Raw genomic sequence first — 22,712 nt, 5'->3', positions numbered from 1 at the left:
TTATTTCAAACGTAAAATCAATTAAGTATGGGCGTGGTCCCAAGCGGGTGGGCGGGGCTTGACTAGACACGCCCATCTCTCCATCACACCCGCCATCAGTGACAAGTGACATCAAACGAAGTGATATCAGAAAGTGTAGGGATAGATACATACATACGTATTAAATTGCCTGTCTGCTGCTGAAAGCCGGAACGCTCTATGCTCCTTTCTAATGTTACAGAGGGTATTGAGGTCACGGGAATTGCTCCACAGTATACATAATACTATCATAGATATATCATAGATTAAACTTTAATTTTTTTAAAGCAACATACCGTGGCAAATTATTTTGATTCGGTATAATGTAATTTCGACCGCTGATACATTTGTTTCCGCGCTCAACGTCATTGAGTTTTTACTAAACGAGCCGCTCAGTGTAGATTTAGTACGGAAAAATTCACTAGGTGACTGTTTTGTATTTGAGCCTTTCTTATGATACCTTATAACAAACAACCATCCATGCATCTAAACATTCTCGGATTTTTTAATATTAGTACGAAGTAAGATGCTACGAAAAAGATACAGTTTCATGATAGTTCGCTAAACTTAAGGATAATATCCAATCCAAACCTCACTTGTACACCGCTAATCTCCATGTATTTGTTACTTTGTTTCTCTAATTTTAATGTACTAACATTAAATAAATAAATACTGTATTGTAAAAATCATTCCGTGTCTACAGTATTGGGTTGTTTATTTTTCAAAATTCGCTTTAGGTGATGAGATACCAAAAAAAATATTTTTGAGTTAAAAAGGAGGTCGGATGTGTAAATTTTTCCGTCGCATGTCACAAAATGTTAGTATAAACCATTTTGAGTTCTCATTTGTTTTTAAGATTTCTCATTTATCATATCGCTATAATGGAAACAGTGGTTCTCTCGGTGTTACCCACATGAAAATCAATATCAAGTGTACAAACTCATTACTGACTTCAGAATTGTCTCAAATTCTTATTTTGTCTTCTAAATCTAAGGATAATCCTAAGGTTTTCCGCGAAATATCAGCACTGGGTACTCAGCAAGGAGCACCAAGCATACAAAGGTGATAAAAGACCCTATCCTGTCAGCATTGGAACGCTTATTGTAAATCTTTTTTTATTCATGTAATTGCGATGTTCTGCTAAGGTTTGACTTTCTAATCACTTTGTATTATGTTTGTTTTTATAATTGTTGCGATAAAATGTTATTTAATTTTAGAATTAAATTAGCTTTTCATTTCTACATTGATTGTAAAATTACACCTACGTATTTAATACCATATTAGACTAAGATGTAATATGCGTACGGAAATATGAAGCTGGTCACCATCATCTTCAAACTTGAGGAAAATGACCGATGGAAGACAAATATTATACCTTTTAACTTTGAGAGACCAACCTAAAATATTTAATGTTAAACTTTAAAATACTTTTATGGCCAACTTGATTCCTACCAAACAATCTTCAAAATTTCACTGAATTTGTAGAATTTAATTTTCTGGCAACATCTTTTAATTAAAACTAGGTTGACCTGGCATTTGATTGGTCGATATAGAGAATCGTCATTTGCTACGACCAATCACAAAGCTACAAGCATACACAATCACAGTGTAAAAATGTCGTCCCAGGTGTAGACTTTGTTTAATATTTGCCAACAATTTTCGTTTATTTCGACAATTTCAACGGAGGTGCATTCGCTTGAAAAAAACTAATTTTATATTAGTTGTTGCGAACTTCTTATTTTAACCGAAATACATTGCGTGGAGGTACAATAGTTTCTAAAATAATATTCAGCATCACTTTCCCTTCCTGTGACAGATCATTGGCAATGTTTTTTATTTGTAAATAAAAACAAAGACAATAATCGCCTTTAATTTTAAGATATCATAGTAATTTCGAGATAGCTTGTTGGTGCTAAATTTTGCTGTATTTTAAATACCATTTGATTTTTATTATAAAGGAAAATTCCTATAGTTACAAATATTACGGGGAGGAAAATTGAGTGTGTTGTAATATTTGTGCAGAGATGGCCGATGAGATGGATCCTTGCGAATGCCTGTGGAATCATGAACTGGCGATGCGACGACTTATATCACTGGTAAGCAACATTATTAACATTATCAGACGTCCTTGTAGCTCAACAAGTATGATTAGAGTATTAAACATTTCCACGTCCTCACTTTCGCTCTAATTATATAAAATGCAAATGTAATCTTTTTAAGTAACTCATTTTTGATAATAAGTAATTCCCGACATATCAACCTATTTGAACTCAATGACGAAACAAGGAAAAGATTGAGGTCAAATGGCTGGCAAAATATTTGTTAATTATGTTTGGAGTAGTTTAATTTTTAATATACTTTTATAATATACAACTTCCAATTATACAAAATAACAAGCTCTACATAATACTTGTTTCTTATCACTATATATTGTAATTGCATTGCTTGTTATAAAGCTATGTGAATAATTAAGATTGCAAGTTTGCATTGATAACAAATTCATGGGTTCCAATACCTAAATCAATTTTATACCATTTAACTCTGAAATTTATTTTAATTGTATAGAAGTTATACAAAATCGTAAACTTTTGTATGTTTATCAATTAAGATTTTGGCGCATTTACTACAACCTTGACCTGTTTACTCATAACTAGGTTATTTGATTTATCATACATATTGGAATAGTGAAAATGTTTTAAACACTTTTTAATTATTATCTCTAATAAGAGTAATATTACCAAGAACAGTGTATGTTTTAACATTATTTAAACATTTTATATACCAGTCTATATACATTAAATCACTTTAAGAAAGTAAATTATTGGCACTTTTCCAAATTTTGTAACAAAGGAATTCTATTTTTACTGTTAAATTATATGGATGTTGTTTTCAAAATGATTTTAGTAGAGTAGAACAATGAAGAATGTAGAAATTTTCCAGAACTATACTTGTTTACTTTTGCACTGATGAGTTAGTAGTGCCTCTTAGTTTTTTCAGTGCTTCGGTTCCTGCGTAGGTTTTTTTTTTCATTTTTATAACATGTTAGTTAACAAGTATTAATCACATAGATAGGAATTTATAGAATTTCATGACAATATAGTTGTTTATGTTTTAACACAGTTGCGACAAGGGCAAGCATACTGTACTGACAGTGAGTGCCTGGAGCAGCTGCCGGGGCTGCCACGGCCTGAGTCCGCCGGAAACAGCTTCCTGATGATGTTCATAGTGATGGCGCTCGCAGTCGCCATGTACGCGCTGCGTCCGCGTCGTAACCAGCTTCAGGACGCCGCTAAACCAACGCCCAATTCCCAAGTACGTAAAAAATTTATCTTATAACAACCCATTCCCAACTTTTTAAATCTAAGATCTGGAAAGAGATGTCCCTCTTTTTTATCCTTATTCCAGTCTGAACCTACTACAGTTCAGGGAATTATTTTTACAAAGCTAGCATAATAATCTTACATAATATTTTATTACTTACCAAATTAGCATGTCTGTAGATTGCAAGTTTTTATTTGAAGCACATACATAGGCATGAAGTAAACTTGAAGGTAATAGGGTAAATTTGATTTTGTGAGTTATTTATGATTGTGCTTGTGTACTTTTTGAGCATAGTAATATATTAGATACAGTTTAAATGTAGTCATATGACTGTGCATGTGTGGGTGGCGTGATAAATTATCATATTATGGAAACATGATCCATATGTCACAATCAAATACAAAACTACATTTTGCTAGAATATTATTGTATGTGTATTCTTCATTGTATGTGCATATATTTACATGAAGTTATGATTAAATCTTTGCATAAGAGCAATTTAGAAGACTTATAAGTGCATATGCTTATTATATTTGAGTCATTTAGTGATTAGGTTGTAATACCAGGTTAGGGCTTTGGCGTACAGTTTTATATAATAAAACAATATGACAAGCCTCTTTGTGTACACATAATACACAATGTTTCGAGACGGAAACAAAAAATGTTCCGGACAGAGATAAGTATATGTAGGTTAGCGATTTAAATAAAGGGTTCGAAAATAAATAAAAACCCTGGCCAGCAGAAGAGTTATTTGGCTCATAATTAGTTACAGTCACAAAGTTAGCGGCCAACCTTCAGAATTGTAGAGACAGTAAAAACGAGCCCTGGCTAATGTAAATAATATTTTCGAAGCCTCTTATCATAAGCTTTTACCTTACATTCGTAAAATTTTTTTGCTGATATAAGTGGTTAAAAGTACGCGTTGCAAGTGAAAAAATAAAAGCGTAAATCGTAAAACAGGTTTAACGATATGACATGCTCTTGCATAACTTGTCGGACAATACAAAGTGGTAAACGCTATTGGAATAATTATCATCGATCACTTAATGTTAATGGTTAATTAGCATTTTGTTCGAAAAGACAATAGCGATTATTATGTAATGTGGAGCTTATTTATGTATTTATTTGAATTAAATAAACATAATAGGGAAACGATTGTCCATGGTCACCGTCCGGTATCGAATGGCAAACTAATATTACCGTACGAACAAGGCTGTTAGTCTGTATTCTACATAAATACGTAACAAACTGATGCGAAACCTAAGATTATAATTTGTGCGTAATTCTACGTCTGATGTCAAATTGACTAAGATTTATTAATCATCGATTTTGGCAAATTGTAACCAAAGTCCAATCTTAAAAAAGAATATGGGAAAAAATACGTATTAAAAACATTGGTTCGGGCTTATGTCCAACTTAGGAATCAACTATGCTGACTATATTCTATTATTCACTAGGTGCCGCTTGCGATTCCGTCCGCGAATAATTAAAAAACCTTAATTAGTAGCATATGTGTTCTTCCACACTGATTGCATCAAGATCCTTTCACTCTTTCTAGAGATACCTTCAAACAAAAACTCATCCATCCATTTGAACATTCGCATTTATAATTTAAATTTTTGATTAAATTACAGGACCGCGACGGAGCACCGCCTACGCCACCAATAAATTAATTTCGACAGAGAAAACTTTAAAAAGTTTTATAAACTAATTCCAATATATATAATACTAGCTGTGAAACCCGGCAAGAGTTGCAATGCAATGTAATATAGATATCAAAAACAAAGCATAATTAAAAAGTATTTTTGGAGTCAAAGACATTGGCGTCCTCAGTTCTACTAAAATTTCATCACAATCTGATCAATAGTTTAGAAAGATTTAGAAGACAAACACTGATATTTTATTTATATAGCTATAAGTATGGTGAAACCCAATCATGTAAGTATGAACATCTTGGTGATAACTTGTCGGTAAGATCAGTATAGTGATAGTAAAGCTGATAATAAAAAAAACAACATAGTTCTTTATCAATATGTATAGAATCTATCTCAAATTAGTATGTATTGATGTTATTTAAATATTTCTTATTATGTCAGTTGAAGAAACTGATATGTTTTAGCGAATGTAAAGAAAATTGTGTCTTGTGACGTCACAAGTTGAATTATGTATCATACAAATGATAAGTGTTAAAGTTCTTCAACCATTCCATAATTGTTACATTTATGTTGTATTGGTGTTTTTTTTTCTTTTAAACTTTTTACAAATCGAATCTCTTCACGATTTTTACCTCGAAATTGTATATTTATCTTTCTTATTTCAACATTGGTGCTATAATTTAATGAAATAAAATAATACTTGAATTTTATAAAAGTTGGTCACAAAACCCTATTATATTTAGAAACAATATTTATATAAGATCAACGCTAAATCTTTACATCTCCAGTAGCAATTGGTACATTTTTGCTTGCCTTATTTTATTAATTGATCTTTGACATACCTACTTAGGTACATTTCGTTCTGACGTCATTTGTGATACTTAGATTTAGTTTTTTTTTTCGATTTCGGGTTTGGGTTAAAATATTTATTTATGCTTTCTTTCCACGCGATGTAATATTGACAAACACCATTCGAGATTTGTATTAATTATGTGCAATTAAATAAATATTTGTAATTTAAATTTTGATTTTCTTTTCTTTGAATACCCTCAATTTCTCCCATACACGTTTTTTTTTGTCTATCTACCCTCATTTCTTCCATATTTGGCTTTCAAATTAAATTAGAAAACATCCATACAAGATATACCTCAAAGTAAAATTGACAATATTTTTTGTATGAATGTTTTACGATAAGCTGGCTTCTTGAACTATTCACTAGCCTCATTATCGGTTATTCGCACAAGCGCTTTATTAACGCCGCGTTAAAACTCTGCGTTGTCGGCTGTCGAGCGATTAACGCTTTGAAATCACTATTATTTCCTTCGCCCAGTCCTCAAAATTCAACAAAATTAATTCTTTCTAAATTGTACATGATTTTTAAATGCATAAAGTAATGTAAAATATGAATACTAATAAAAAAGATACAAAATATAATGAACTCAGCTCACAACCACTGTCATAACTAAGGGAAGTCATAAAACTAAAGGCATTTTTGTTTGTTTTAACATAGCTTAAAAAAATGAAGCATATATAGAAAAGTCAATAATTTTTTATTTATTTCTAAGTAATTATGTAATGAGAAGTTGCTATTTTATTTACATTTCAAGGAAATGCGTATAATGGACATTCGACAAAATTAGCTACATTATCTAGATCCAATAGGATCTTTTTATCTATTAGTATATTAAATATTGAGCAGTCTTTATTTATAGAATATATTTACAGATGTAAAAAATGCCAACGATGTATGTTACAAACGAAGGATTACTGTTCAACATGTCTTTATATTTTTTTTTAAATCAAAAAATAACGAATATGTATGTGCCAGTTCTTTTATCCTAACCTTATAAAAAATATAAATCCTCCTTACAAACTTAGTGGTTTATTGTACATCAAGTCTTGGTAATTTTGTTTAAGTCAATTTTAAAATCATGACTCTTGAATCCTATCGACTTCACTTTTCACCTTTTTAAGAAGGTTACATATCTTTTTGTATTTACCCGTTGAGTTTGGTAAGTTCTCAAAGTTTATGACGTCACAAATGTCTTTAGCAAACTTATCGTCACTCGGCAATTTAACGTAAGGAGACGCGACATTCAAAACTGGTGTACCGTAAAATGTGGATTTGACAATACCCGCTTTTGGGGTTGACTGACTAGTTTTAGTTGGTTCAGAGTCTGTTTTAATGGTTTCACTAATAACAATATCAGTCTCTGATTTTGGCTGACTAGTCTTTGTCGGCTCAGAGTCTTTGTTAGTATTTTCACTAATTATAGTACCAGTTTTTGTCGGTGACTGACAAGTCTTAGAAGTTTCAGATTCTATGTTAGTGGTTTCACTAATGTTTGTACTTACTTGTTTACTAACAGTGGAAGTAGTTTCCGGTTCACTTACGGATTCGTTTGCATTGTCGTCGCATTTCTCTTCTATTTTCTTTATATCTGTCTTTTCAATTTCATCGTCGACTTGCTCATTTTCCGTTTCATCAACAATTTTTTCAATTTCCCTTGATACATCGGAAATATTTGTTGGACTTTGCTCTTTGATAGCTTCCAACAGCTTTTTCTTCTCATCTTCCAAATCTTTCAAACTAGGGCTTTTAGTGCCGCTGTTTTGTGGTATATCCTGAAAAGAGGCAGCGAGCCATACAAAATACAAAGCGGAAAATTGTTAAATAGTGCTGGTGAGAAATGATCAAAAGTATATAAGTGTCTCTACCAACTAATAAATACAGCATTGCATGTGTTAACAAATTAATACCACACAAATTTATATTAAGTTTGCCCTCATATCATCATCATCAGCTCACTATACGTCCCCACCGAGGGGCTCGGAGCCTACACTAAGTTAAGGGTGATTAGGCCATAGTCAACCACGCAGGCCAAGTGCGGGTTGGTTTACTTCACACATATCTTTGAATTTCTTCTCAGATATGTGCAGGTTGCATCACGATGTTTTCCTTCACCGTAAGAACGTCGGATAAATGTACATATGTAAATCGGAAATCGAAAAACACATTGGTACATGGCGGGATTCGAACCCAGGACCTGCAGATTGCAAGTCAAGTGCTTGACCACTGAGCCACCAACGTCTTTTGCCCTCATATGTTAGGTTTATATTATTTTGCTTATAACAGTGTCCGTAGATCAAAGTATTTTTTTCTTCATAACATTAGTAATCAGATTATCAGTTGTTATTTGGTGACAGATGCAAAAAGAATACCATAAAAGCTACATCACTAAGATTAAGAAAAAATAAAGTATAAATTGCCATTGAGTAATAACACGGAACTACCAAAACTATGTCCAAACTAATATCAAATTTTATAAAAATAAAATGAAACTTATAATTACCTCATAGTCTTCAAAATCTTCATCAATAATGATAAAGTCATCATCTGGCACTGGAATATTTACTAATTCCGATGCCGAGACAAATATTTTTTTATCATAAGCTTTTCCATCTTTTTCTTTAAGTTCAGACTTCTTTGGACTTGATTTCTCTTTAACTTTTGAGGTGGCCACAGTTTTAGTTGACCCTATAACTTCTGTGAAAATGATACCCAAATAACATTAAAAAATAAAAAAGACACAAATGTTTTAACTAAAAAGTTAAGTACATATATGTTTCAGCTAATAATGACCTTGAAAAAACAAAAATAATTTGCATTTTCATACAAAATAGTGTTAGACTCACCTTGACTTGATATCTCTTGGGTAGTGTCTAGTGAAGGTGGAGGTGAGTCGGGAGGCGGCGGCAGAGGGGGCGGTTCCTCGTCGGGCAGAGGAGGCACAAGTGGGAATTCCGATGATTCTGTTAATGTAACACAGGTTTAAACATGACCTTAATATTTAATAAAGGTATGAATAAGTTTGAAGTATAATATAATAAAAAAAAAATTAGTAAATACTATGTTAATATGATAGATATAGATAACAATAATCTAAAGAAAAATTTTGTCTACTAAAACTACAATATTTATTTCCGATTATATGATGAATCAAAAGTATGGAATTTTACACACCATCTCCGCTGTCCAATTCCATCTCTGTTAGACTGATTTGAGAGTCATTTGGTGTACCAGATGGAAACATTGACAACTTTTTCCGTTTATATGCTTTCATTGCATTTGGTGCCAATGTCTGAAGCATCAACATCTTGCTATCTTGCTCTGAGATTGGAGGAGCACCCACTATATGACCTTGCTGTAATAGTATACTTCAACTTAAGTCTCATTAAGAAAAAATTAAGTTACCTTTATTGCTAGGTAAAATACATACCTCAACATATCTTGAGCTGGCCGGCACATTAAATCCAGGAAAGTCAAGTATCTTCTTAATATCAAACTTATCTTTGGAGCCGGCCTCACATATCTGCCCTTCTTCATCACCCTCGTCCAGAATCACTTTACCCTATGTATCATTATTAAATTAATTTACTATTGTGGTTAGAGATGTTAAGTCATTTTGTACAGATGTTTGTAAGAAATCTACATTAAGGCCCTGCTTATTCATATTTAATTGTCTATGATAATGACATAAAATCTACTACTACTAATCATCATAAAACAGAGACAATGAAATCATGTTAACACTTTATTATCTTCATCAAAAATAAAAATGCTATATTTTGCAGACCATAGTGACATATATCTAGCAGTTTTATTTCTTGCAACTGATTCATGCATTGAAAAACGCAATGAAAACAATATCAAAATATACATTAAAATATAACATACAGCTGAATCAAACATAGATATTCCGGAATGTGATATTCTAGCTTCTTCCAGCCAGCCGGGTGGGTAGCCGAGCATCCTCATGCGGTATATATGTAAAGGTAACTCATTCCTCTTCAGACCCAGTGCGTGTCGTAGTTGATTTGATATCCTTCCAGGTATTAAATGACCATATTTCTGATCATCTTCAACATGGTATCGACTAAGCAGAAAAAATTGAATATAAATTTACATGTGAAATTTCCCAGACAATATGAATACACAACATATTCAAAAAGTTAAAGTTGCTTACAGCAGATATAATTTTTAACTCTTATCAATATTTTATCCATTTATTGTATGGCTTTATCAAGAAATATTACATTGTTTATTTCAAATATCTTAGCCATTTGCATACAGTCATATTGGTCACAACACATTTTAGTTGTAGCAGGGCCTAAATGGTTGCTGTCGGAGGGCATTATGAAATGTACAGCTAATGTTGAGCCTCCACAAAGGTTAAAATGCAATTAAAAAACCTTCAATCAAAATGTATTTAAATTGTATCATGTTGAATTTGTATTGCTTACCCATGTTTTATAGATAAGTTCTTCCTGTTTTCAGCAATTCTGTTGTTATTTCTTGGTAATTTACAATCTCTAAAAATATGGTCCCCTCCACAATTAAAACAAATTGGTCCTTTTCGGAGAGGTTTTGAAGGCTCTGGTTCTTTTTCTTTCTCATTTGAAATAACTTTGGAAGACTAAAAATATTGAAAAATTTTTAAGAATGTTTTTAATTCCATGTTACTGATTTTAATTCATAAAAATGGAAGCCTTATAATAAATTTTACATATATATCTCATAAATTATATATTGTTGATACATTTACTATTGTATTTTATCATGTATGTCATCTCCCTTAAAACCTTTAATAATAATAATATATTTTAGTATTTAGGTATGTAAAATACAAGCCAATTCAATTACTTACTTGTGTGTATTTTGGAATTTCATTATCCACATCTTCTTTTGGATTTGTATCAACAAAAAACAAATTCATGTCAATATTGTCGTCCATCGCTTTTGGCTGTTCAGCAATTACATTATCTGACCAAATAGCAAGGTCCAATTCTGTATCACTTTCGGTAACAATATTTTCATTATCACTTAACAATAGATTACTTACAAAAAGTTTAATCTTCTGTTTATATTTACTTGCCAGCTTATTGTTTCTGAAACGAATAGTAATCAGTGGCGATGTACTCTCGCCGACCACTGACGCCGGTCCATTAATCGAAGCTGGGGAGTCAACAGTAATATCTTCATTTAAAATAACAGTTTCAGGACCGTCAACACTTCGTTGTCCATGATTTTCAGCAGGCGAAAAAATAACACAATCCAACTCATCATTATTTATCTCTTCTTCAGTATTGTCGTCTTCTACAACAACAACCGAACTTTTCCCTCCATTCTGACTTTTGTCTTCAATTTCAATTATACTATCACTATCGTCCATAGAATTACTAGGTGTAGTCATATCTACTATACTTTTATCAGAAACAGATTTGATTGCAGTCATTTTGGAAGTGGTATTAGTCTCAAAACGTTTCTTCTTATTTCCCTTAACTTCATCTTCACTGCTGCTTTCTGTGTCATCGTTGTCCAACTCATATATAATATCGTTCACTCCCGTTTTTCTCTTTGCCATGATTATGAAAATCTATTTAATAAACTGCTTTATAAGAACTCATTTTACTCAGTAAAATCAATAAATTCAATACATCTAAATACACCTTAAAATATTTATTTTTTATTTAGACACACAAATCACATCTCATTGAAAATGACAATGACAGATCATGTGTGGTGCTGCCACCACACATAGAGGTTGATGCCGTTGAGTTCCGCCACTTCCTTTTGTTGTTGAACTGAAGCTGGGGCACGAAGACACCTCTCTTCATTTTTTCGGCCTTACCGTGGGTGAGCGCCGTCGTTTACGAACAGTTTTATTACAGTGTGCAGACTCTAGACCCAGCATTAAAAAAAAATTCTCAGCGGAAGTGTTACACAGTAACTTCTTTACTCTATGACACACTCCAAAAACACACATATAGCTTACTCTATGTTGCTAAGTCAAATTCTAACCTATAATAAAATTGTCTAAAACTAAAACAACAACCAAACTGAAAATTCAACTCGCTTAGAGCAATGCGATCATAAAATACTGCTTTTATTGAAGATAAAATTCATATTAACATGTCACTACATAAATTCATCCATAAAAACGTAGTTCTACAATACAACCATTTTCAGCTTCTTGCTATTTCATCTCGAAAATTAAGTATTATTCCTTCCGTGTACGGTAAATATTTAAATCCCTCATATTTAAATGTATCTTTTCTTATTACATAGTTAGTACTATGTAATAAGAAAAGATACATTTAAACTTATTACGTAGTTACATAGTACTCTAAATGTTATATTTTTGTTTAATAGATGGGGAACAAGATCCAGGCCCTAAATTTTTTTCGTCGGGCGTCCAAGCACTTTTGAAACGATTGACTAGACCGGATTTCTCAAAAGTATTTCGCAAAAGAACAAATAGCAACCGACCTGTTCTTAAAACACCAGAATATAAGTTTTTAACAAATGAGGAACTCCAAAGTGAATTTTCAAAAGCCAATAAGACTGCTGCCCGATTGCTGCAGATGCCACCGGTTGTCAAGGTAGTTTCATTTCTCATTAAATTAATTAAATAGATAAAAATTTTCCAGATTAAATAGTGCGCCTCATACAAGAAAAGACTTATGGTATTAATGGACCAATATAGCCAAAGTAATGATGGTCATTTATTAAATCAATTTACATATACTAAACTGCTAAAATTATACATAAACATAGATTAATTAGATTTTGTTATAGTTTGACTGTCAATTTTAAGACATATTTGTCTCATTTTTACTTATTGTCTTGGTTCTACTTTCAGGTACATCAGCCAATTAATGAGGTTCTATCTAAGGACCCAGCTCTAGTTGGATATGACAATACAAAGTATTTGTTCACAGATATAACTTTTGGTGTACCAAATGAAGACAGACTTATTGTGGAAAGGTCAGTTGACTATATTATTTAACAGTATATAAAACTAAAGTTGAAACACCACTTGTCTATTCATCTGAATTCTATTAAAAAATGTATGTATTACCTTATAGTAGTTGTATAAATTCCTGTTACATTTAAATCAGTTAAAATATTTATATAGTACAGTAGACTGACAAAAAACAGTTGTGTATTTGTTCTGAATGCATACAAGTAGGACAAGCTTGTGAAAACAGAACTTTATGTAGTTAAATAATGTTGAACTTTTTCTATTTCCAGGGACCCTGATGGTACACTACAAATGTGTGATCATGATACTCGAAAAAGACTTAATCAGGTGAGTCAACATAGAACACATGTTTATCCACAATTACCTGTCGACCGCAACTCTGACCGCTCGGAATAAAAAAATCTTATTTAGTAGCCTATATGTTCTTCCAGACTATGTTCTATATGTATGCCAAATTTCATCAAAATCTATTTAGCCGTTCTGCAGATAACTTCAAATAAACATCCATCCAACCATCTAAACATTCACATTTATAATATGAGTAAGAAGTAAGATTCAAGTTACTACTAATAATATTTAAAGAATACATTCTGTCTTTTGTTATAAAGTAGAAGACATCAGATTATTTCCCCCGTTCCATAGCATATTGTTGTAATTGTATAAATAGGCTTTTTCTCAGTAGTTCATAGGTTTTCTAAAAATGACAAGTACATTTTTCAGATATACTTTCCAATTCAGGGTCGCAAAGTAAGAGAACCAATGATGTTTGCTGATGAAGAAAAATTAAATGGTCTACTGGAGGCAGAGAAATATGAATATATACTTGATCGAGCTTGCATACAGTATGAGCCCGATGAACTGTCATACCAGAAAGTAACAAGTATAACTTATCAGCATGTTGATATGAAAACTAATTATAAATTGTTAAGGTAAGTGTCAGTTCAAGTTATAATGTCTTGCATTAAAATGTTACAACATATTTGACATTATGGAAATGTGTAAGCCTATATTTGAAGCATGAATAATTTCATACATTAAGCTTTTTATTATGTTTTTCTATTGCTCCCATGTAAATACTATGCATCAACCTTTTGTCAAATTCGAAGTTATTATGTTACAAGATGAATCTTGAATTGATTGAATTCATCTGGAAAAATCTTTCCTCAGATCAACAAGGCATTTCGGTCCTCTGGCCTTCTATTTAACGTGGCATCAATCAATGGACAACTTGATGTTGGAATTATTGCAAACGGGTGTTATAAGAGAAGCTGTGCTCTTGATGGGTCTGAGGCAAGCCATTCATGAGGATATTGCATTTGCCAGTGATCTAAATGCATTGGTACATCAAGTAAGTTAATTGTTAATTTTATAAGACAAACTTTTAATGGAAAGAAACTTGATATATTAGAGATGGTCACCATTAACTTATATTTTCATTACAAATGTTGTAATTTTGTTGGAACAATGTAGGTGTATTGAAAATGTTAAGTAGTAATAAAAAATTTATTGCTTTATTTTATAAATTTATATTTTATGTAATTTTCACTTGTCATATGTTTGATTAGAATTTTTTTCTGTTTACGATCTTAATAGTTTGGCTAATAGAATACAAATATCTGTCTAAAACAGCTGAAAGATGCAGTCAGTCATACATTACACTTTCAGGTTCTTCCTATGCCTGTGCAAGCATCAAAACCTGACAGTTTATCGGAAGTTGACATCCAACTTGACAACCAGTGTATCGATTGTGTTGTCAAATATATCGCGAAAAACTCTGCTATGAAGAGTCAGCAAGAACTCGCTTTACAAGGCTTCAGAGAAGATTACCAGCAAATGGTGGAGCTCAGTCGCGGCTTGAGGAAGGCTCACGGAGAAGCTTAAAAAATTTATTAAATGTTTAGCTAAGTAAAAATTGAAGTTTTAATTTTACATATTATCAAATAAATAATGTTTTAGTTTAATTGTATTTTATTTAAATAACTGAATTCCTACTGTTATATTTATATCTATCTGTCGCCTGTGACTCCTTCCAGTGGAGATAAAAAAAAAAAATAGAGTAAGTGTTCTTCCCGGCTATATTCTACAACTATGCAAGATTTCATGGAGATCCGTTGAGCCATTCTGGTGATAAGTTTTAAAATATATCCAAACAGTACATTTATAACATTAGTAAGATGGATTTTGGTTTTAAAAAAAAGTCAATCTCGAGAAGCAGGGAAAAAGTATTGATAAAATTGTCAATTATATGTCTTGTCAAATTTATTGACAAGTTGAGCTAATGTTTGTCTATATTATAGTTATATCTGTTTATTGAAATAAAATGCCTTTCTACCGGAAACCTAGAAATTTTACACCATTGTGCATGATATCAGAGAAAAAGTCTATAAAAAACAATGTTCATCATTCTATATTTACATCACGTTTTGATAAATTCGTGGGCGATTGGAGGAATGACTTGAAACATGGTTGGTAAATACACAAGTTTTTAAGTTATTTTGTTTGGATTATAGAGATGGAATTCCTTAGTTTTCACATTATTAGATTGTTATAAATGAATTCGTTTTATCTTTTTCTTTCGGTTTTATTTCCTTATCATTTTATCAATGTTGCTAATAGATGGCACTGTATGTAACTAAATTTTTTTGTCATGGAGAATGGATCTTTGGAGTCACCATCACATGAGTCTTGCTAATTTTATCTAATCTATTGATCTTTAAAATTACCATTACTAATTATTATTTAAATGAAAAGTTCACGAAGACAAACATTTTAATATATTTACAGGTAAAGGATTTTTTTTAACCATCGGGGGCAAGTTGTACGAAGGGGATTGGTACAATGGTTTCAGGTAAGGTGTTGCTAAAACAAATAACACAACCACCAACAAAAAATAATAAAAAAAATTGCAAATACCAAAATTCTTTCATATTCCCAGACATGGTAATGGGACTCTAAGTAATCGTCTATCAAATGGAACATTTTGTTTGGAATACCGTGGGGATTGGGTTAAAGGTAAGCCGGAAGGCGTCGGCTGGAGGTACTATAAGAATGGGGACGTTTACTTTGGTTTCTGGAAGAAAGGATACCGTCATGGATATGGAAAGATGTGGTACTCAGATGGCACGCTATACGTCGGGTACTGGCATATGGGGGTAAAGGAAGGTTTAGGCATGTTTGTTCAAGGTAACTTGGGTCATATTTGTAAGAACAAATGGTTTGTTACAACCTGTTTAGGGCATGAAGAACTTAAAGCGAATGGAAGCATAGGAACTCGAGAACGTTTAATTCCCTTTGTACTTAAATGACATTGCAACTTGTCTTGGGAATTTAATACCGCTTATACTAAGTTAGAAAGTACAAATCAATTAATAATAATCCAAAGATCGAGATGGCCGCTTGCACGTTTGCCACCTTATAATATTAAAAAAAGTGAACTTACATCTTTCTTTAAGATCGGCAACACATTTGCAGTTCTTTTGGTGTTGTGGATGTCTTTGAGTAGCATGATCACTCTTCGGCCTCCCAGTTTGTCTTCTTGTATCAAAGATATGTCCATTTAACCAAAAAATGTAATTGAACCATCCGAAACTTTTAGATCTTCGAATTTTTAGTGAACGGTAATCGCTACGAAGGTAATTGGAAAAACGATAAGAAGAATGGTTTGGGTCGTTTCTACCACATGAGCACGGGCCAGCTTCAAGAAGGCTGCTGGCTAGATAATTTGTGTGTAAAGTCTAAAATGTTAGATATCAATGTCCGACAGTTTTGTATCCGCCCAACAGAATATCCTATACCTCCGGTATGTTTTATTTCATAACATTTTTCTTTTGGAATAATTAAAAAAAAACAGTAATTCGAGATAAAACTTTAGTAGAGATATCGTAAAGATTTTTCATAAATAATACTAACAATTTTTTCAATAATTCTAGGAAACTCTTCAAAACTCAAGAGAAATACTAGAAGAGAGCAAGCTTTGGTTATCTCAGATACTTGGTGACATCGACAAAAAATTGAAAAACTGCATCGATTGAATTTATAATTTTTATTATCTATATCAGATCGTACATAACAATGTTTGTAAAATTATTTTTTTTACAAATAAAAAATTATATTAAACATAGGGTATTGACAGATATCGTAACAATGTCATTAATTATATCACAGAGTAATTCATTACATTGAATTAAGTAACTCTTATTTTTTTATATTTAATAAGTCACAGCGTGTTTACATTCCCTGCTTACTCAAGCGGTTACATTTATAAATTTCAAGAGAATTTGCACGTTTTTATATTTCTTTACAAAAAAAATTACATTAATGTATATTGCATGTCAAAAAACCATCAAAAATCTTCTATACTAAATACCCACTGAACTTTATACTCCACTGGACAGGCTATAAGCCACGGAATTTTGTGCCTATTTGATTTTTGCCATATTAGCGTTGATTGTAGCACTTGGTAACTCGTAAATATAATAGAGATAGATTTTGGCGGCAGTCTTGTGACAGAAATGACAGCTTCGTAGCTGAAACTGACATTTCTAAGCAGCTCTCTATCCGGTGGATATTTATAAAGATCAGTGTAAATACCAGGAGAATATTGGCATGGTTAAGATAAATTTCTATAGGATTCATCATTGGTTTCCATTGTTGGAGTTCATGTGTAAAAACATACAAACGAATAGAAAATTTTCTCCGTGAAGTCTGTTTAAACGACACAAATATAATGTATGTTTAGTTTTGTTCCTAAATTTTTCCTTGACTTCAAGGTTAGTTTGATAATGAAATTAGTGTCTTGCGTATTTAAATTTTAAGACAATTGCGAGAGCACTAGATTATTTAAAAATTTTGATCCATTGAATGGATATTTAGAAGACGTAAAACAATTAACTTTTGAATTTTGAGTCGATCAGATATTTTTTTAATATATTGACTTTAAAGGTTGCGTAGTAAAATACACTCCGATTCAGGCACACAGATAATTAACTTTTTGAAACAGTGCACTGTTCTGAGGAGCTTCAACTGTCATTTTTTTACCATATAACCTAATAATTTTATGAAAAAAAAATCAAAACTTTCCAATATAATACAAAATAGTAAAGACCATTAATTGGCACATATAAGTACTTATCTAAGTACCTACACTATATCTAAAGATAAAGTACGTAGCGTTTCGGTTATTGCATTGTTACAACAACGCGAATTCATGGAACAATGATTAATTAATAAAAACGCTACTTGTATGTGAGCGTAACTAACTTACATAGATAAAAGAACAATCCGATATAACATACAAAATATTCCATCAAACAATTCTACTTTGTTCTAGTAACGTTAGATTATTCATACGACCATCATGATCACCCATTTCGATCTGTTCCTTTAGTAACTCCAACTCTTTGATACCAGTGACGGTTACTTCGTATTTATGTGTCGCTAGAGACATATAGAAATGAATAGCAAAAGCTAGGAATACTATCATGACCGGAATAAGTACAACACAGGCCGACCAAGCTGCTGTTACACTAAGATCGTAGAACTTTACCCAGCAGAGTATAGCTATTTCGACTAGGAACAGAATAAGACCTAGTAATGTTGAAAACGCCCATGCGATTTCAATATACCAGTGCAATCTTTCGTGTGGCGATTCGTGTACAAGTGATATACTGTGGAGATTGCCAATCGCCTCAATGTTAGGCAAGATGCACGTGCTTATCATGAGTGCCAACATATGAACTGCCACTAGTAATGTCGTACATACAGTGAAAGCTACCAACATCGCGGGCGGTACTTTCGTGTCCTCTGGTTGATTTAACTGCACCTCAACCATAGCTACCTGTAAATATAAAAAATTACATTGATTACAAAATAAGAAAATATACAGGACATGAAGCGAGAACCATTGTCAGACGAATGATCTATATAAGCGAGAAACTCGGGTGAGCTATAATCGTGACCCCTTGGACTCTCACTTATCCGAATCCAAATATATTATGAAAACCAGTTGTGAGACAGCAACTGTAATTCGAGGTATAATTTTGCACGGAGATGTTACCGGGAATTTTCGCTACTCACAAATCTATACAAAAATGTAACTAATATTATAATTATTATATAAATGCGAAAATTTGGATGGTTGGATGGAAGTTTGTTTGAAGGTATCGAAAACTGAACTGACCCCGCTTAAATGTGCCATAGTGTAGAAAATATTCTGAAAGAACACATAGGCTATAACATTTTTTTTAATACCGCGCGGTCGGAGTCACGGGCGACAGCTAGAATTTTATAAATACTCTATATCATTTGTGCCTACTTTTTTGCCTGTCCAGTACTTGTTATCATATTTAATCTTCACACAATGCAACACAACTTATTAATAACTATATATGACCTCTTTTCGATTATTTCAAGGGCTTAGCAAGCGAAACCCGGTTAAGCGTACCTAGCAGTTAACCTTAACGAGTTACCATTTAGGGTATCAATAACATTTCGTTTTTCTTAATCGTCGCTTCTCATTTATTAATGTGTTTTTTTTTTTCTTAAAAAGAAAAAGTATTTATTTATAGAAGGAAATACTGTTTCATGGTTCAAACTACGATATGCAAATTATAAAGATCAGGGTTTGTCTTCGTAAATTGACCTTAACACATAGTAGTAAGGTCTTATTTTCTGTCAAAAATAACATTGTTCGTTAACAATTTTAATGGGAATCGATTATTCTTAGAATTAACAAAATTCCTTTTATAACAATATTAACGACCAAAGCTATTAAACTTTACAATATTATAATACGTACTTATGTAAAACTGGTTAACCAGTTTAGGTTACGGGTGGTCACAGTAGAACTAGCAAACCCGCAATATCAACGGAGCAATACTTAGAAAGGTCAAACACGGCGGCTCCTACGTAAACAATCGTATCCCACAAAGCAATTTGCGCCATGTATACTGCTTTTTTTTTAATTAATTAATACCGTTTATCATCCGTGTTCATTGTTAAGTAGAATTAATTATTGAAAATTTTGGTTGTGTACCGTATATTTTTACAACCATCGTAATTTGAATTATAAACAAAAGTTTTGTTTATAAATAGGAATCATCGAATATATAAAATGAGTTTATAACATACATAATTCGCTATAGAACCCTACGCATAATAGTAAACAATACGAAATTAAATCAATGGCGGCTCGAATAACTTATCCATAATTAGTGTGTCGTCATTCTTAGACACAATGTAAATATAAGTGTAACATTTAAAATCGTGACGGGAAAAGGTAGAGTAATAAAAGTGTATGATTAATACATACCATTAAGAAAACAGAGTCTAACAACCATAGACAAATTAAAATAATGAGATTCTTTTGTAGGAAAAGACACAAAATGAGCAAGCAGTTACCCGCTGCAAATAGATGATTCCAAGAAGTTATTCAGTTATACATGTGTTTCTTCTTTAATGCACAAGGGGACATGCAGAAAGAGGATAAAGAAGATTTACTTGCCATAGCAAATCCTGACAGCAAGGCTGATGTTTTACTTGAGGCCTTGAGTTTGGCACGGCTGAGCTGAAGCTTCCTCCAGGATAAGTATGCTGGTGTATGCAGAGCATCGTCGGTTTGTATTGGCGTTTCTCCAGACATCACGCACTTGTGCTGTTGAAGGATGCAAATTAGGCCTCTTTTCCACTAAAAGTCTACAAATCGCCAGTGGAAACGTCAACTCGTAGAAATAGCAAAAAGTCAGTTGCGCTAGTGGAAAAGGGTGTTCTAAAATCTAATGTTTAAATAGCTTTGAATAACAATTTAACATGCCAATGTTATGTATTTAGTAGAAACATATTTTTTACAATTTACTCAATGCAAAATGAGTCATAAAATCATCAAAACAAGACTCGAAATTTATTAGTTAAGTAAATGTTACATGAAGTTGTAATTATAAGACCATTGTTTTTGAGAAAAAAATGTTTACTCACACTTTATTACATATCCCACACACCAATATACATTTATAAACTAACCCAATGAACGATACAAGATTATGGTTCAAAATAAATAAGAAAAAAGAAATATTAAATAATTTTTAAAATCTTAATTATCAATTTATACCATTTAAGTAGTACACTTAACTATCCGAAAATTGGCAATACCACACATAAACATTAATAATGAATTTGCTATGACATTTCACTGTGTTAATAACATTGAAGCAAGGACAAAGTGGATTAAGAATTATAAAGGAATAAAGCAAACTAAGTTTACAAGACAAATAAACCTGAATATACTTACCAACACATATCAAAGTTAACTTTTAAATAAAAAAAAAAACTCAATTAACTGTTAACCTGTGAACTCCATGACACTTGAGAAAAAGACAAATTAAATGAATTATGAATATTGTATTGTGTGGTAGTAATATGTAGATTTTTGTGACGCACTTACTAGCTGCCAAAACATTACAATGTTACTCATAAACCTACCTAACCCAGCCCAAAACCCACATCACTTATAGCAGTGTCTCACTAACACAAATGTTTTGCTTATGTCCATTGGGAGCAAACTTGGACTCTGATATACAAAGAGGTTTCTCACTTATGCAGGTTCAACTTTAGTTATAATAATGGTGCAGCTAAATACATGTGACATTTAACATTAAAGTCAACTACAAGCACATTCAAACATGAATAAAACTACTATAACAAATGTATTGAAATTACTGAATACATTTACCAATACTATTGAGTAGTATTGTTAGCAGATAGAGAAACTCAAAATGTGACAAACTGATTATGCACTAAACTATTATAACAACAAAAATAAACCACAATAACCATAACCAATCTGATAATCCCCAATTTGAGATATTAACTCACTTTTTAATAACAGAAAAATTGCAGTACTCAGTCTCAATGCAGCTCAACTGAATGTATGGTAACTGGTCAACAGACTCACTAAATTGGGAGAAAATTAAAATTAGCTCTTCAGATATATGATAACAAACATTAAAAGTATCAGAATGTTAACAGAATAATCATGCGAAATTAATTTGAAAAAAAGACAGAGCTATAGCTGCAAACTGAGGAATTAAAATTTTATTGCACTTCAAATAAATTATATTTGAGATAAATATTAAGGAATGTACAGTACAAATGCACAATACAATATAACATATTAAACAAACTACATAAAATGGTAATTAGCGAAACTCGTAAAATAATTTGTGTTACAACTGCAAATAATAAATGCACTCAATTGGTTACGTTGACATTTTTATTTTCGTACCTTAGTTAAGTTTGGACACCAATTATTTGAGTGACTGTCGCGACTGGCTGGATGCGCGTAATGGTAATTATTTCCAACCGTACTGGCTGACCAAACCGACATACCTAAAAAAATCGCACGACAGTCCTTCGAGTTGTAGTTGACGAGGTCACTGCTAGCGTAGATATTAAGTACGTTCAAAGATTCCCATAAGCAATTAATTTGACTTGCACAGTCTAATAAATCACTATTTTTCCCATCCTATCATATAACACGTATTAAAATAATTATAATGTATGATACAAAATACACATAAAATTGTCACAATTGTTGACAATTGACAATTTGACGTATGACGTTTGGATTATGGTTGTCAACAGTTGTAATAAAACTAAATTTTTCCTTCAACCAACCTTAAATTCGAACAGCTATCATTTAATTGATTTGAATTTAATACGATTTTAAATGATAAAGATTTTTCAGAAAACTTGGGAAATAGTGCACTTTACAGGACCAGTACATTTTTTAGATATAGTTGAATCAATGAAGTTTTCATTACTATAAACTTAATTGTATTTAAAAATCTATTGCTAATTAGGCTAAAAGAAATAGAATAAAATGATGCCGATAAATAGC

At 32.0% G+C, this 22,712-nt stretch overlaps 5 protein-coding genes across 9 annotated transcripts; 3 read left to right on the top strand and 2 right to left on the bottom strand.

Moving 5' to 3' along the window:
- The first annotated feature begins 1,661 nt into the window (after positions 1-1,661).
- LOC106127145 (small integral membrane protein 14) lies at positions 1,662-5,974 on the top strand. Its single transcript, NM_001311953.1, is given in 4 exon segments — positions 1,662-1,782; positions 2,041-2,114; positions 3,139-3,330; positions 4,974-5,974. Coding segments are annotated over 3 exon segments (303 nt in total). The 5' UTR covers positions 1,662-1,782; positions 2,041-2,042; the 3' UTR covers positions 5,013-5,974.
- Positions 5,975-6,791: 817 nt separating this feature from the next.
- Positions 6,792-11,599, bottom strand: LOC106127144 (zinc finger CCHC domain-containing protein 8 homolog). Its single transcript, XM_013325162.1, has 8 exons — positions 10,703-11,599; positions 10,299-10,471; positions 9,733-9,931; positions 9,275-9,406; positions 9,019-9,199; positions 8,691-8,807; positions 8,348-8,541; positions 6,792-7,619 (listed from the first exon to the last, which is right to left on the bottom strand). Exons 1-8 carry the CDS (start codon positions 11,417-11,419, stop codon positions 6,924-6,926), a joined length of 2,409 nt encoding a protein of 802 aa, XP_013180616.1. The 5' UTR covers positions 11,420-11,599; the 3' UTR covers positions 6,792-6,923.
- A 228-nt stretch (positions 11,600-11,827) lies between these two features.
- mRpS22 (mitochondrial ribosomal protein S22) lies at positions 11,828-14,737 on the top strand. 2 transcript variants are annotated; one of them, XM_013324950.1, is made up of 7 exons: positions 11,828-12,073; positions 12,208-12,437; positions 12,698-12,822; positions 13,090-13,147; positions 13,559-13,749; positions 13,988-14,168; positions 14,486-14,737. In XM_013324950.1, the coding sequence occupies exons 1-7, from the start codon at positions 11,968-11,970 to the stop codon at positions 14,699-14,701; spliced, it is 1,107 nt and encodes a 368-aa protein (XP_013180404.1). In that variant the 5' UTR covers positions 11,828-11,967; the 3' UTR covers positions 14,702-14,737. The 2 variants fall into 2 exon arrangements, with proteins under 2 accessions (XP_013180404.1, XP_013180403.1); XM_013324949.1 differs by having other exon boundaries at positions 13,541-13,749; positions 14,486-14,736.
- Positions 14,738-15,090: 353 nt separating this feature from the next.
- LOC106127175 (MORN repeat-containing protein 3) lies at positions 15,091-16,870 on the top strand. The gene is made up of 5 exons (XM_013325220.1): positions 15,091-15,285; positions 15,605-15,668; positions 15,756-16,003; positions 16,432-16,619; positions 16,750-16,870. Exons 1-5 carry the CDS (start codon positions 15,141-15,143, stop codon positions 16,849-16,851), a joined length of 747 nt encoding a protein of 248 aa, XP_013180674.1. The 5' UTR covers positions 15,091-15,140; the 3' UTR covers positions 16,852-16,870.
- A 9-nt stretch (positions 16,871-16,879) lies between these two features.
- Positions 16,880-22,434, bottom strand: Orai (calcium release-activated calcium channel protein orai). 4 transcript variants are annotated; one of them, XM_013325218.1, is made up of 4 exons: positions 22,202-22,433; positions 21,689-21,766; positions 20,322-20,471; positions 16,880-18,656 (listed from the first exon to the last, which is right to left on the bottom strand). In XM_013325218.1, exons 3-4 carry the CDS (start codon positions 20,457-20,459, stop codon positions 18,126-18,128), a joined length of 669 nt encoding a protein of 222 aa, XP_013180672.1. In that variant the 5' UTR covers positions 20,460-20,471; positions 21,689-21,766; positions 22,202-22,433; the 3' UTR covers positions 16,880-18,125. The 4 variants fall into 4 exon arrangements, with proteins under 4 accessions (XP_013180672.1, XP_013180671.1, XP_013180669.1 ...); XM_013325217.1 differs by lacking the exon at positions 22,202-22,433 and adding an exon at positions 22,098-22,188; XM_013325215.1 differs by lacking the exon at positions 21,689-21,766 and having other exon boundaries at positions 22,098-22,434.
- Positions 22,435-22,712: the final 278 nt, after the last annotated feature.

The sequence above is a fragment of the Papilio xuthus genome, unplaced genomic scaffold (assembly GCF_000836235.2).
Source record: "Papilio xuthus unplaced genomic scaffold, Pxut_1.1 DF824888.1, whole genome shotgun sequence".
NCBI lineage: Eukaryota > Metazoa > Arthropoda > Insecta > Lepidoptera > Papilionidae > Papilio > Papilio xuthus.
This window is presented reverse-complemented; position numbering and strand designations above follow the sequence as displayed.